Below are 12691 nucleotides of genomic sequence, written 5' to 3' on the forward strand. Positions count from 1 at the left end.
GATGATATGGAGGTGAAGCCCTCTTCCCCCACCACTCTTGTAGCTCTGTTTACCAAGTTTAATGTCAACGACTTGCGGGATATTGAGGAGAAAGTGGTCGATGTGGGCATGGATGAGGTATGCCACTCATGACTCATCCCTTGCTTTATTATGTGTGCTTTACAACTTCCAAATGCTTCTTTTTCTGTCAATTTATTTATTATTTTTGGTAAGCATTGAACTACAAAGTCATTAATATTAAGGGTATTTGTTAATGGCATCGCCACCAAGTATCAATACAAATTTATAACTATTTTCCTTCTTTATATGCTTTGGTGGTAGGGTGTGAAATTGCTCAAAGCTTTTTTGCAATCAAACACCGTTTTGACTGACGTCTTTCTTTCCGTAGAGAACGTTAAAACGGAGGACTCACATACGTCATATGTGATTCTGAAGTATTAGAGATTATAGCAATTAAGGTAATATTGTTGGAAATCAGTGTGCTTTGTTTCTAGTTGCAAGAGCTCAGCTCTGTTCATACAAAATTGGTCTTCTTTTTAGTTGCACTCATGTTTCTCATTTTGTGTTCCATGTTAATCCTAAGGGTAAAGATAAACAACCAAACTCGTGTTACATTACTTGAATCACTATATATGTTTGCTTAATTTTTGTTATTCATCCTTTATTTTTTTTTTCTTTTTTTTTCTTGGCCAAGGAGTAATCCCGGCTGGAATACTCGAGGGGTTTAAGCTTTTTGTTTCTTCTAACAACTCACTTGATTCCCACAAAAATTAAGACAACCTGACCAACATTTATGCTCTTCAACTTTAGCAGTCTCTTTGAGGAGTCTTCTTTTTGCCAGCCCTTCACATCATGTTTAAATGATTATATATTTTTTTTATTAATTGAAGCTTTTAGAATAAGTATTGTTTAAATGTCTATAAAATAAAAAAAAATGTTGTGATTTAAATGATTTCCGAACAAAATCTTGAATTCAAATTTAAACTTTGTAATCTATTTCTTATTTTAATTAAAAATTTTACATAATAAAAAAATATTAAATAACTAAATTCGCGTCATGCTTTTGCGATTATTGCCATGGCGTGTTTTATCGATAAAGGCCGAAATCCTCAAAATGAGGTTCTCTTTTTTTCTAATTCACTAAGTTGACTAATATTTAATTTCTATTATGCGTTAAAACATCGTGCATGTTACACAAATATAGCTCGATTCACGCTATTCTATTGGCATAAAAATATAATATTATTTATTTTCACTATACTTAGAAAGCTAACATTATAATCGACATAAAATCATATGAAATCTTAGCGTCATCTTTTCTTGGCTTATTCCTTTTCAAATATTAAAAAATCTTAAGCATCTTTTAACCATCTCCATAGAGTGAATGAATAAATCTATTATTGAATTTTTATGGGATTTATATGAGTCAAAAAAATCAAATAGTGGATCCATTAGATTTGCAAAAAGAAATAGTTAAAAGATAGTTGAGAAAATAATGTGTAGCATATTTCGAAATATTATATGGAGAAACCAAAAATGACCTCTAGTTACTGGATGGTACATTAGATAATATTGCAAAGTTCTTATCACCAAGGGAAAGCAATCTTCTTGGTCCACAACCATACCACTTACCAGCTCCAACGGTAACTTGAGCAAACATAAAAGTATCTCGTCTAGGTCTTGCAACGGCTAGGTCCACCAATGGAAACATGTATCAGTTATCAGCTATGTGTCTTCAACGGCTGGGAAATATATTGTAAAAGAAAAGGCCATCTTCACTTGTCTAAGGTCCACATGTCCATGCATCTTCAACGGCTACGTCCACCAATGGTAAAATTTTGGACTTGTGCCTGTATGTTTGTGTGAGAGATTTTTTTTTTTTTTTTTTTGACATGTCCATACAAGAAAATGGAGGAGGATCCGAACTAATGATATCTGTTTTATTAGGCGTGGTCCAAACCGATTAAACTACTTCTTAAGGACTAATCAAGAGAATTTTAAGAGAAAAGAGTTAATGCCTAACGGTGTACGAGTTTGTAAGCATATTTAAAAACATGGGAGAGACATGTTAAAATGACATGTGTCAGTTTATAAGATTGTGTTAGATTTAGAGGAAATTTCTATTTATTATTATTATTATTATTTTTTAATCCTAAAAACCTTGAACTTTACTTTTTTTAAGTTATGACTTTTCTTTTGGTTTCTTGGCAACCAAGCTACTTATTAGGCTAGGGTGAATATTGAGAGAAGAACTTAATGAAATTTTCGTAAAGAAACTTGTTCCTCTACAGAGAATCCAAGGAAGTAGTTCTCCAAATGTCAATTCAAATAAGTTATGTAATTCACCGAGATCTTCATGTTATTGGATCTAATTTAGTATAGTGTCTCGAGACTCGAACTGTCCCCTCCCTCATCTGTTCAAGACCGATGAATTTCATAAAAGTATTTCCACAAAATTATTTGCTTAAATTGTTCTGAATATCCAAATAAATGTTAGAGATATTAATTCCTATATTCCTTACAGATTAAAATGGTTTACTGAAAACTACTCCACCATAGAATTTCATACAGATTGTTTCGTAATTTTCAATTACTTTTGTTAAGGAATCACTTACAAACAAACATGTCGTACGAACCCTCATGGCCGACAAAAGTAAAGCAATTGTACGAGGTCGAAGAAATTCGTGATGGTGAAATGAAAGGACACTAATAAAGCTTAGCTACTAGCCCGTGCTTTTCTATGAAAAGCCAATTCCATATATATAATACTCTAATCAAAAGTTAATAGCACATGCAAGTTATGCAACCTTTGTCATCTTTTCTTTTCCTTTTTTTTTCTAAAAAAAAAAATTATTTTATTGTCATCTTTTTATTTTTATGTTTATGTTGCCTTTTCTTTTCTTTTTCTCATTATCTAACAATTCTGTGTAGGGTTCTAATTGCCATACTGAATCCTTTCGAAGATTCATCATCGTTCACAGACCTACCATGGCAACGACCAGAGTAAGCTTGAAGCTCTTCATAGACAAGAAGAGACAACGGGTGCTGTTTGCTGAAGCAGACAAAGAATTCGTTGATTTCCTATTTAGCATTTTCACTTTGCCGGTCGGAGCTGTGACGAGGCTTCTGAAAGAGGGAGGCGGCATGGTAGGCTGCTTGCCAACCCTCTACCGGAGCATTGAAAATATGAGCGTTTCTTACATCCAACCAGACAAAGACAAACGTTTTCTGCTAGAACCCAACGTCGTCATGCCTGGTGCTAAACTCCCTCTCCTATTGCCAAACGTTAGCTCAACATTCCGTCAATTGTACAGGTGTCCGTACTCATACATTTCCAGCAACTGTAGCAGCTACGTGGCTGATGACGATAGCACAATTTGTCCTCAGTGCAACAATAAGATGGACCGGACGGTAACATTCATAGACCCACCAAGAACGATCAGGGCATCTCCCACTAGTGAAGAAGGTTACGTGAAACCGATGGTTACATACATGGTGATGGATGACATGGAGGTGAAGCCATCCTCCTCCAGCATTCTTGTCACTTTGCTTACTAAGTTTAATGTCAAGGATGTTGGGGATGTTGAGGAGAAAGTGGTCGATCTGGGCATGGATGAGGTATGTCATGTACTCCTGACTCATCCCTTGCTTTCTGTGCATGTGCATGGCAACAACCAAATGCTTCTTTTTTTGCATGTTGTTAAATTAAGTGTATGATTACATATATATTATAACTATTTTGTTTCTTGATTAATTATGTGGTTTGATGTTAGGGTGTGAAATTGCTCAAAGCTTCTTTGCAATCAAATGCTGTTTTGACGGACGTCTTTCTTTCTTTAGAACATGACAAAGGGACAAAAGGCTTCCATGTAATCTGAAATATGATTCACTTTAATTTCATATTAGAATGAGTAAATCAAGGGATTGGTTGAAGTGAAGGAATCGTCAGATTATGTATAGCAATTAAGGCAATTTTGTTGAAAATCAGTGTGCTTTATTTCTTGGTGCAAGAGTTATGTAGGACTAGTGTTCTTACAAAATAGTAATCACGAGATTGCAAATTTGGTCTTCTTAATTTTTAGTTGCAATCATATGTCACATTTTCTGTTCCATGTTAGTTATGCCTTTTATTTATTTATTTGTATGAAGCAGCATTATTCTTTATCAATTTAGTAAACTTCGCTAATTATAAACTAATATTGCTGAAAAAGATTAGTAGAGACGAAATTAGAAATTTAATGGCTGAATCGTATTAAAAAATATTTTGAGGGGCCAAAAAAAAAAGAAAGGAAAAATTACATTGTACCCTTGAAGATGTATCTTTTTTTTTTATTGAGAAGTGCTGGGAGCCAAATAAATGAACCCAGAAAAATTTTCAAACTGAGGTGGCAAGATTTTTTTATTGTCTACCATGCACGTCAGTTTGAAAATTTTTCTGGGTTCATTTGTTTGGCTCCCTACTACTTCCCTCTTTATACCTTCATCAATATTTAAAAATTAATAATGTACCTCAATGAAAATTTTTTAATGTCAACATTATAGCAGGAAAGCCACGTGCGTCACAAGTGAGTTAATTACTTGATAACATCTACATCTTCGGAAAGATTATTGCTTTGTTATATGTAATATACGAAACCAATGAGGCTCTTAGAGAGCGCCGCACTGGTCCTCAGCTTGGAGGAGGGGGGAAGCCTTGCCTCCTTCCTCCTCCTTCCTCACCTTCCCTCCCTCCCCCTCCCCCTCCATGCCTATGCAGTTTTCCCATTTGTTCCGTTTTGCTTAGAGCTTTTTTCTCTTGGTTCCCATAGCATAGCGGCTGTCGTGACTCCGCCTTACCATCTCCATCGTGCTGTCGATCTCCATCGCCCTTTTTTTCGCGCTGCCGGCAACCTCATCTGCTCCTTTGCTCCAATGTTTGTTGTTGTGTTGTAGTTTTTTTGTTGTTTTATTTGTTTTCCTGTATTTTATTGCTTGTTTTGCTGTCCTGGCATTTGGGCTTAGGACGTGAATAATTTACAGGCATTTCGGGTCGAGAAGGACTAGTTTTGGCAAGGTGCTTTTGCTCATGCCTGGAGAATGGCTACCTACGTCCTGGATTGAGTCTGCACCGAGCAGATCTATTCTATAAACCGAAGATTGGCATGGGTTAGTGGATGTAGACGTCATAGGATTTCAATGTAAAAGTTGTATGTTTTTGACCTCTATGACGTGTAATCCTTTGACTTTGTTTATAAATTTCAAAGCTTTATACTCTGTGATTGTAAGAGCTTTTATACTTTTGATTATTAATGAATGAAATCAGAATGAATTTTTCTTAATAAATAATAATAATAATAAAAAAAAAAAACAATGAGGCTCTTTTTTATCCAATGTTGTAGTTGATACATAGATAATAGAAAAGACTCTTCTTTATCCAATTAGGGGCAGAAAGGGGCATGTAGTTCCAATTTTAAAAAAAAAAGTTCTTAAAATTTTACCTTTAAATTTTTTAATTTTGTCCCTTAAACTCTAAAGACTAATTCCGCACTTGTATCCAATGATATAGTTGATAAGGGTGGAGGCTTTAATTTGTAGCATGTCATACGAGGAGACTCTTACCAATACAATTGAATCTCTCCTTTTTTTTCTTTTTCTTTTTTGAGCTCTTCGTAAAAATAAAGCTATTATTAAACTACAGAAAAACAGGGATAAGGATCACCTTATTCCCACAATCAGTTAACTCGATCGAACAATGATAATTAAAGAGGATTATAATGTCCTTAATCTAAAACAAAGGTTGTCATATTATTGTAACCAAACATACAGTATAAATAGCCAAACAAGCCTATCCTCACTACCAAACAACTACTAAGCTTGTTCTTAGTAAGGATGGGGTAGTTCATCAACTTATTCCATCTGCTATGATATTATATTAAATTATCACTTATCTCAAATACTTAAATTAATATATTAACAATTTTTCTAATGGAGAAGTGTGCGAATAATGTTGGAAGTCGCTGTTATATCATGCAAAGAATAATATGTAGTGACTTTTAAAATTAGCATTGAGCTTGTGATTAATCATTACTGGATTTGAATCAAATTGCAATTTTAAAAGCCAATTCATTTTTAGAAGGACATAAGAAGAACTTATAAAATTACTCATATAAATTATTCTCTAAAATAAAGATTAAAGATGATATAAAAGTACAATATATAGCATTAATCTAACATTATCCCCAATTTTGACATCATTGATCCATCGATCACAATAGATAACACTGGTAGTACTTCTATAGAAAAGAAGCTTTAGAAAAATGTAACTAATCCCTTGGTTGGCATTCTCCTACTTGTGATTTTTTTTAAAAAAAAAAAAAATTAAGTTTTTTTTTTTAAAAAAAAAAAAAAAAAAAAAAAATTTATAACTAAAAACATTGAACAATTGACTTTTTCTACGACACGACTTTTCTTTTGGTTTCTTGGGAACGAAGCTACTTACTAGGTTCGGGCGAAGATTCAGAAACGATCTTTATGAAATTTATTCCTCTTTTCTTTTCTTTTCTTTTTTGTTTTTAGGAGTGATATAGATCATATATTTTTAACTGTTTTGCTTTCACGTAACGGTCAAAAATTAAAAAAATAATAAAAATAAAAAATAAAAAATACATGTAGTGTTCAATGCAATTTTCACTGTTAATGCTACTTTTGAGAGTAAACACTTAAAGAATTGTGAAATCACGTGGGTCAATGACCGAGGCAGAGATTAATATGGGCAAGGGTTAATGGCCAATAAATTGTGTTGTTAGGGGCCGATATGCAAAAAAAAAAAAAACTATTATAAATTACTTTTTTTGCCTTCAATTTTTTTTTCCTTATGAGTTAGGGGTGGCCATGGCCTATATGGGTCACCCCCTTTCTCTGTCCTTGAGTCTCACAAAAATTCATTGGTAGATTCACTCATTCACTATATAGAGATAGTTGAATATTGAAAAACTTGTGAAAGACATGTTAAAATGACATGTGTCAGTTTATAAGATTAGGTTGGATTTGAAGGAAATTTTTCTTTTTTTTTGTTAAATCACTAAAAACCTTGAACTTTACTTTTCACAAGTTACGACTTTACTTTTGGTTTCTTGGCAAGTTGGCAACCAAGCTACTTATTAGTTAGTTTACAGAGAATCCTTGGAAGTAGTTATCCGAATGTCAATTCAAATAAGTTATGTAATTCATCTACATCTTCCTGTTATTGGATCTAATTTTCAGTAATTATTATGAGATGATTTCTTATACAATATACCAATTTAGAATAGTTTCTCGAACTGTCCCCTCCCTCATCTGTTCAAGACCAATGAACTTCATACAATTCTTTTCACAAAATTATTTGCTTAAATTGTTTTGAATATCCAAATAAATTTTAGAAATATTAATTCCTATATTATTTACGGATTAAAATGGTTACTGGAAATTAACTTCTCCACCATAGAATTTTATACAGATTGTTTCTTAATTTTCAGTCACTTTTGTAAGGAATCACTTATTTATATCGGTGCCATTTGGCAAACCACTACATTACATGGCATTGTTTATAGTTAAATTTTTTTTTTTTAAAAAAAAAATAATGATTGATATAGGAAAGTGAGAAGATTTTGTTTTGTAGTTTTTTTTTTTAATTTAAATATTAATAAAAAGTAAATTATATGATATAAAAAAAAAATTATGTGATATACAAAGTGAATAATATAATATAAAAGTAAAAAAAAATCATATTAATTTTTTAAAAATAAAAAAATAAAGTAAATAGTACGTAAGAATGCTAGAAACAAACATGTCGTATGAACCCTCGTGGCCACAAAAGTAAAGCAATTGTACGAGGTCGAAGAAATTAGTGGTGGTGAAATGAAAGGACACTAAAGCTTAACTACTAGCCCATGCTTTTCCATGTAAAACTCTATTCAAAGTTAATATATCACATGCAACCTTGTCATCTTTTTTAAAAAAATAAAAAAATAAAAATTCTTTTATTTTCATCTTTATCTTTTTTATGTTTATGTTGCCTTTTCTACGTATGTCACGACATTTCTTTTGGTTTCTTGGCAACGAAGCTACTAATTACTAGGCTTGGGCGAATATTCAGAAAAGAACTTTTATCACATTTTCGTAAAGAGACTTGCTTCATAGAGAATCCTGGGAAATAGCTCTCGAAATGTCAGTTCCAATATAAGCTAAAAATCATAAATAAAATAATAAATAAAAGTATATGTAGTGTAAATTTCACTGCAACTTTGAAACGTGAGCATTTGAAAATATGTAAAGCATTTCTCTTTTCTTTTTATGATTATGATTTTTTTTTTTTTTTTTCTCAATATCTAACAATTTCATCCTATTATCCTAAAGCTTAGCTGCTAAGTGTTACTTTTCCTTGTGAAGATAGACCCACTTCGTATTGTCACTGAAAAGCATAACATAAGAAGACCCTTAATTGGCTGAGCGAATTCTGTGTAGACCAAAGAATATAAAAGCCAAGCCAATAGAGGGCACACTTACTCGACTGAATCCCTTAGAAGATTTTATTCATAATCATTACACACCGAAAATGGCAGCAGCAAATGTAAGCCTGAAGCTTTTCATTGACAAAAGGAGCCAACGAGTGCTCTATGCTGAAGCAGATAAGGAATTCGTTGATTTCCTCTTTAGCATTTTTACTCTGCCGGTCGGAGTTGTAACGAGGCTTCTGAAAAATGGAGGCGGCATGGCAGGCTGCTTGCCAACCCTCTACCAGGGCATTGAAAATATGAGTGTTGCTTACATCCAACCGGACAAAGACAAACAGTTTCTGCTACAACCCAAGGTCGTCATGCCCGGCGCTAAAGTCCCTCTCCTATTGCCAAACGTCGGCTCAACATTCCGTCAATTGTACAGGTGTCCGAACCAATACAAGTACAGCAACTGTAGCAGTTACGTGGCAGATGACGCTGGCACAATTTGTCCCAAGTGCAAGTGTAAGATGGACGGGATGGTAACCTTCGTAGACCCAACAAGCGAAATCAGGGCATCCTCTGGTGAGGAAGGTTACGTGAAAGGGACGGCTACATACATGGTGATGGATGATCTGGATGTGAAGGCCTTGTCATCCACCGCTCTTGTCTCTCTGCTCAACAAGTTTAATGTCAAGGAAATTGGGGATATTGACGAAAAAGTGGTCGATGTGGGCATGGATGAGGTATGTATATATGCCACTCATGACTCATCCCTTGCTTTCTATGCATACGCATGGCATGGCAATAACCATTATAACTATTTTGCTTCTTTTTTTTGATTTGATGCTAGGGTGTGAAATTGCTTCAAGCTTCTTTGCAATCCAAGACAATTTTGACCGACACCTTCCTTCCTGAGAAATCATTGAAGTCTAAAAATGCTGGTAAAGGTCAGCGTTAATAGTGATCATATTTTATGTAATTGGAAGGAATATTAATGCTGCGTATTCTTTTCCTATTTCACTTTCATCATTGAGCTAACATAGTAGTGTATATCAACTCTTGGCTGATGTGGCATTTATGCGACTACAAAAGGCAAGTGTAATGCAAAGGAACACATAGCGACAGCCGAGACGAGTATGGAGCTAAAGATTACTGATATGAAATCTCTCGAAGATTATGGAATGTAGATGGTCCATTTGCAATGTAACTTGTGATTTGTATTTTGAATTCTGTTTTTATAGTTTACGATTGTTCTTTTGATTATAGCTTACATGTAGCAGTAGAACTCTTGCAAGTGTAAGTAAATATAATATATATAAAGTAAAATAGAATTGCAAAAGCAAGCATTACTTCCAAAGTATAAGATAACAAATAATAAATAAATAAATAAATAAAAAGAGTGTCGCACCTTCCTACAATAGACAATAAAGCACATTTCCCCACTCCCCACCTCTTTACACACTGACATCTTTTCAACTCTCTTTCCTTTGTCACATCTATAATATATATAAAGTAAAATAGAATTGCAAAAGCAAGCATTACTTCCAAAGTATAAGATAACAAATAATAAATAAATAAATAAATAAAAAGAGTGTCGCACCTTCCTACAATAGACAATAAAGCACATTTCCCCACTCCCCACCTCTTTACACACTGACATCTTTTCAACTCTCTTTCCTTTGTCACATCTGTCATCTCTTTATGGCCCCCCGTTCGTTTGGCAGTGAATCGGCCAAATTTAAAAAAAATTTCGACTGTTATATGGCTGGGCTTGAACATCATTCTTTTTACCCTGCATATTTCTAATCTCTCCACCGTATGTAGAATTTTATGCGGATTGTTTCTTCATTTTCACACACAGTACATAAATAGACTTTTGTTTTGTAGCTGGGAATCAGAAATTTCTACAATGTCAAGCTACAATGGTAGAAACATGTCGACAAAAGTAATGCAATGGAAACCCCGGCCGATAAAAGTAAAGGACAATAATGCTTGGCTACTAGCTCTTGCTTTTCCTTCAAAGGCCACTCACTTCCATCTTTTACTTTCTTTTTCTTTGGTAGAGTAGTTTCGGCCGATTTTTTATAAGGGAGTTTAGTCTTTATGTGTAAAAAACATGTTCAAAAAATTACAAAAATCGTTTTACAACATACTTTTTAAATGAGCCATAATTATGAGGATTGCTACAATAATAAAACTCAAAGTATAAAGTTTCACTATTGTAATCATTATGAAGATTAATTTATTTTTTAAAAAAAAAACAAAAACAAAAACAAAAACGTTTCTCTCTTTTCTCTACTCTCTCCTCTCATATATATATAATTAAAAAAAAAAAAACAAATATGTTAATAATATAGGGAATGATTAAGGGAAGTTATTAGGATATATTTTGACATAAAAAAATAAAAAGTAGTTTTAATCCTTAAATATAAGAAAAATGATAAAGAAGCTGCTGAGAATGCTGTTAGAGCATAGGTTATCATTCAAAAGAATTTATCATTTACTCTATCATCCTCTTTCAACTTGAAGATTTAATTAGAATCAAATACGTATATCTAGTTATTTTGTCAGCATAAATTAAACTTTGTACCCAATACCCAAATATTTTACTAAAATAAAAAAAAAAAACATAAATTAAACAAATAGAAGGCAATTGCCACAATCCACTTGAAGATTCATAATGTCAAACATAGATAACATGGCAGGCACCAAAGTAAGCCTGAAACTTGTGGTAGACAAAAAGAAGCAACAACTGCTCTTTGCTGAAGCAGAGAAAAAATTTGTTGATTTCCTCTTCACCATTTTCAGTTTGCCCGTTGGAACAGTCACCAGGCTCCTCAGAGAGGAAGGAATGGTAGGCTGCTTGCCAAGCCTCTACAAGAGCATTGAAAATCTGAGCGATGATTGCTTTCAGCTTGACCGGAACAAAGATTTCCTGTTAAAGCCCAGAGTAGTCATTCCTGGTCTTAAAGCCCCCCTCCTCTTGCCAAACGATGAGTTGTTTACATGCAGGAAAAACTCAGAAACTATGTGCAGGAACAGAGGTTGCAGTGCGTATCGAATCCGCGAAATCAGTTATAAGCAGGGGGAATCGTCATGTTCTTCGTGCAGTGATTTCATGAACAAAATCTCAAAAGAGGGAGGTTACGTGAAAGGGATGGTTTCGTACATGGTGATGGATGATCTGGAGGTGAAGCCCATGTCCACCAACTCCGGTATCACTCTGCTTAGAGAGTTCAATGTGAAGGCAGCAGGGGATGTTGAGGAGAAAGTGGTGTATTTGGGAATGGATGAGGTATGCCACCACTAACCCCTTTGCTTTCAAATATCAAATGCTTCCTTTTTCTTTTTGGTGAACATCCAATAATCACATGGTCTATTCCAGGGTTTGAAGTTGCTCAAGGCTTCTCTGCAATCGAAGACGGTCCTGACTGATGTCTTCCTTCCAATTCATCGAGCACATTAAAGGCGGCCCAACATATGCAAATTAATTAAAAGAAGCGAGTGTTTATCCAAATGATGTATCTATGAGATTGCTAATTAGGCGTTGTTTTGTGTTTTTTGTGAAGAATCATTATGCTTTATGAAATCAGTAATTAGTTGTAAGCTTCTGTATCCAGTGAGGTAGGCAGCAGAGTTGACAGGGATGGTGCATTGGTGCCTGTGGATCAGATGGGGATACCTCCGGCTCCGGCTCCATAGTAAATGATACCAGCTAGGAAGCTCGAGGGCAGGGGAGGTGTGGGGCCAGAGACCCACGGCTTGGCTGTGGGTCTGCCCGGCCAACACCCATACCCAGGTCGGGGGAGAGTTGGGGCCGGAGGAGGACAGAGTCTCAGACTCAGACTCTCACAGTGGGTCCCGATGATCAGGGGAGGGTTTTTGCGAAAATGCTAGGGTTAATAATATCTTTATATTATATTTAATCGTATTCAATTTACAAATTTAATAAATCGATCATTAAATTTGTAAAGTTTATTATTGATTTATGTGAGGTTTACTATTAATCCTTGACCTTTTAGTATTTTTCAATATTTTTTATAATGGTCATTTTACGACATATGTATAGCGTGTGATGCATTTTTTTGTTAGATTTGTAATTTTAAAATTTTGAAGGAAAAATTGAGCAAATAGTTGAACGAAGTAAGTGTAGAACAAGAATTAAAAAGAAAAATGCATGAGGGTCCTCAAAAAATATACTAGCAGAACTTTATTGTGGACACAATTTCCTTTAA

At 34.2% G+C, this 12691-nt stretch overlaps 3 protein-coding genes across 3 annotated transcripts in view; all 3 read left to right on the forward strand.

Moving 5' to 3' along the window:
* LOC132188077 (uncharacterized) overlaps nt 1-9721 on the forward strand; it is a 56883-nt gene extending 47162 nt beyond the window's left edge. Inside the window, exons 4-5 of the mRNA XM_059602487.1 lie at nt 9307-9403; nt 9549-9721. Of these exons, the coding sequence (XP_059458470.1) occupies nt 9307-9403; nt 9549-9643 (192 nt within the window). The 3' untranslated portion in view covers nt 9644-9721. The remainder of the gene's footprint in view (nt 1-9306; nt 9404-9548) is intronic.
* Nucleotides 7-4110, forward strand: LOC132186674 (uncharacterized). Its single transcript, XM_059600676.1, has 4 exons — nt 7-117; nt 322-458; nt 2932-3618; nt 3774-4110. The coding sequence occupies exons 3-4, from the start codon at nt 2989-2991 to the stop codon at nt 3876-3878; spliced, it is 735 nt and encodes a 244-aa protein (XP_059456659.1). The 5' UTR covers nt 7-117; nt 322-458; nt 2932-2988; the 3' UTR covers nt 3879-4110.
* A 1365-nt stretch (nt 9722-11086) lies between the features above and the next one.
* Nucleotides 11087-12058, forward strand: LOC132188327 (uncharacterized). The gene is made up of 2 exons (XM_059602750.1): nt 11087-11751; nt 11842-12058. Exons 1-2 carry the CDS (start codon nt 11137-11139, stop codon nt 11920-11922), a joined length of 696 nt encoding a protein of 231 aa, XP_059458733.1. The 5' UTR covers nt 11087-11136; the 3' UTR covers nt 11923-12058.
* Nucleotides 12059-12691: the final 633 nt, after the last annotated feature.

This window comes from Corylus avellana, chromosome ca7 (assembly GCF_901000735.1).
Source record: "Corylus avellana chromosome ca7, CavTom2PMs-1.0".
In the NCBI taxonomy this organism is placed as follows: Eukaryota; Viridiplantae; Streptophyta; class Magnoliopsida; order Fagales; family Betulaceae; genus Corylus; species Corylus avellana.

What these genes read in the sequence shown, in the direction of transcription:
- LOC132188327 (XM_059602750.1), top strand. Translation starts at nt 11,137, where the DNA reads ATGTCAAACATAGATAACATGGCAGGCACCAAAGTAAGCCTGAAACTT. An exon ending in TGTATTTGGGAATGGATGAG is followed by an intron (nt 11,752 to 11,841) that starts GTATGCCACCAC and finishes GGTCTATTCCAG; the next exon opens with GGTTTGAAGTTGCTCAAGGC.
- LOC132186674 (XM_059600676.1), top strand. Translation starts at nt 2,989, where the DNA reads ATGGCAACGACCAGAGTAAGCTTGAAGCTCTTCATAGACAAGAAGAGA. An exon ending in TCGATCTGGGCATGGATGAG is followed by an intron (nt 3,619 to 3,773) that starts GTATGTCATGTA and finishes GTTTGATGTTAG; the next exon opens with GGTGTGAAATTGCTCAAAGC.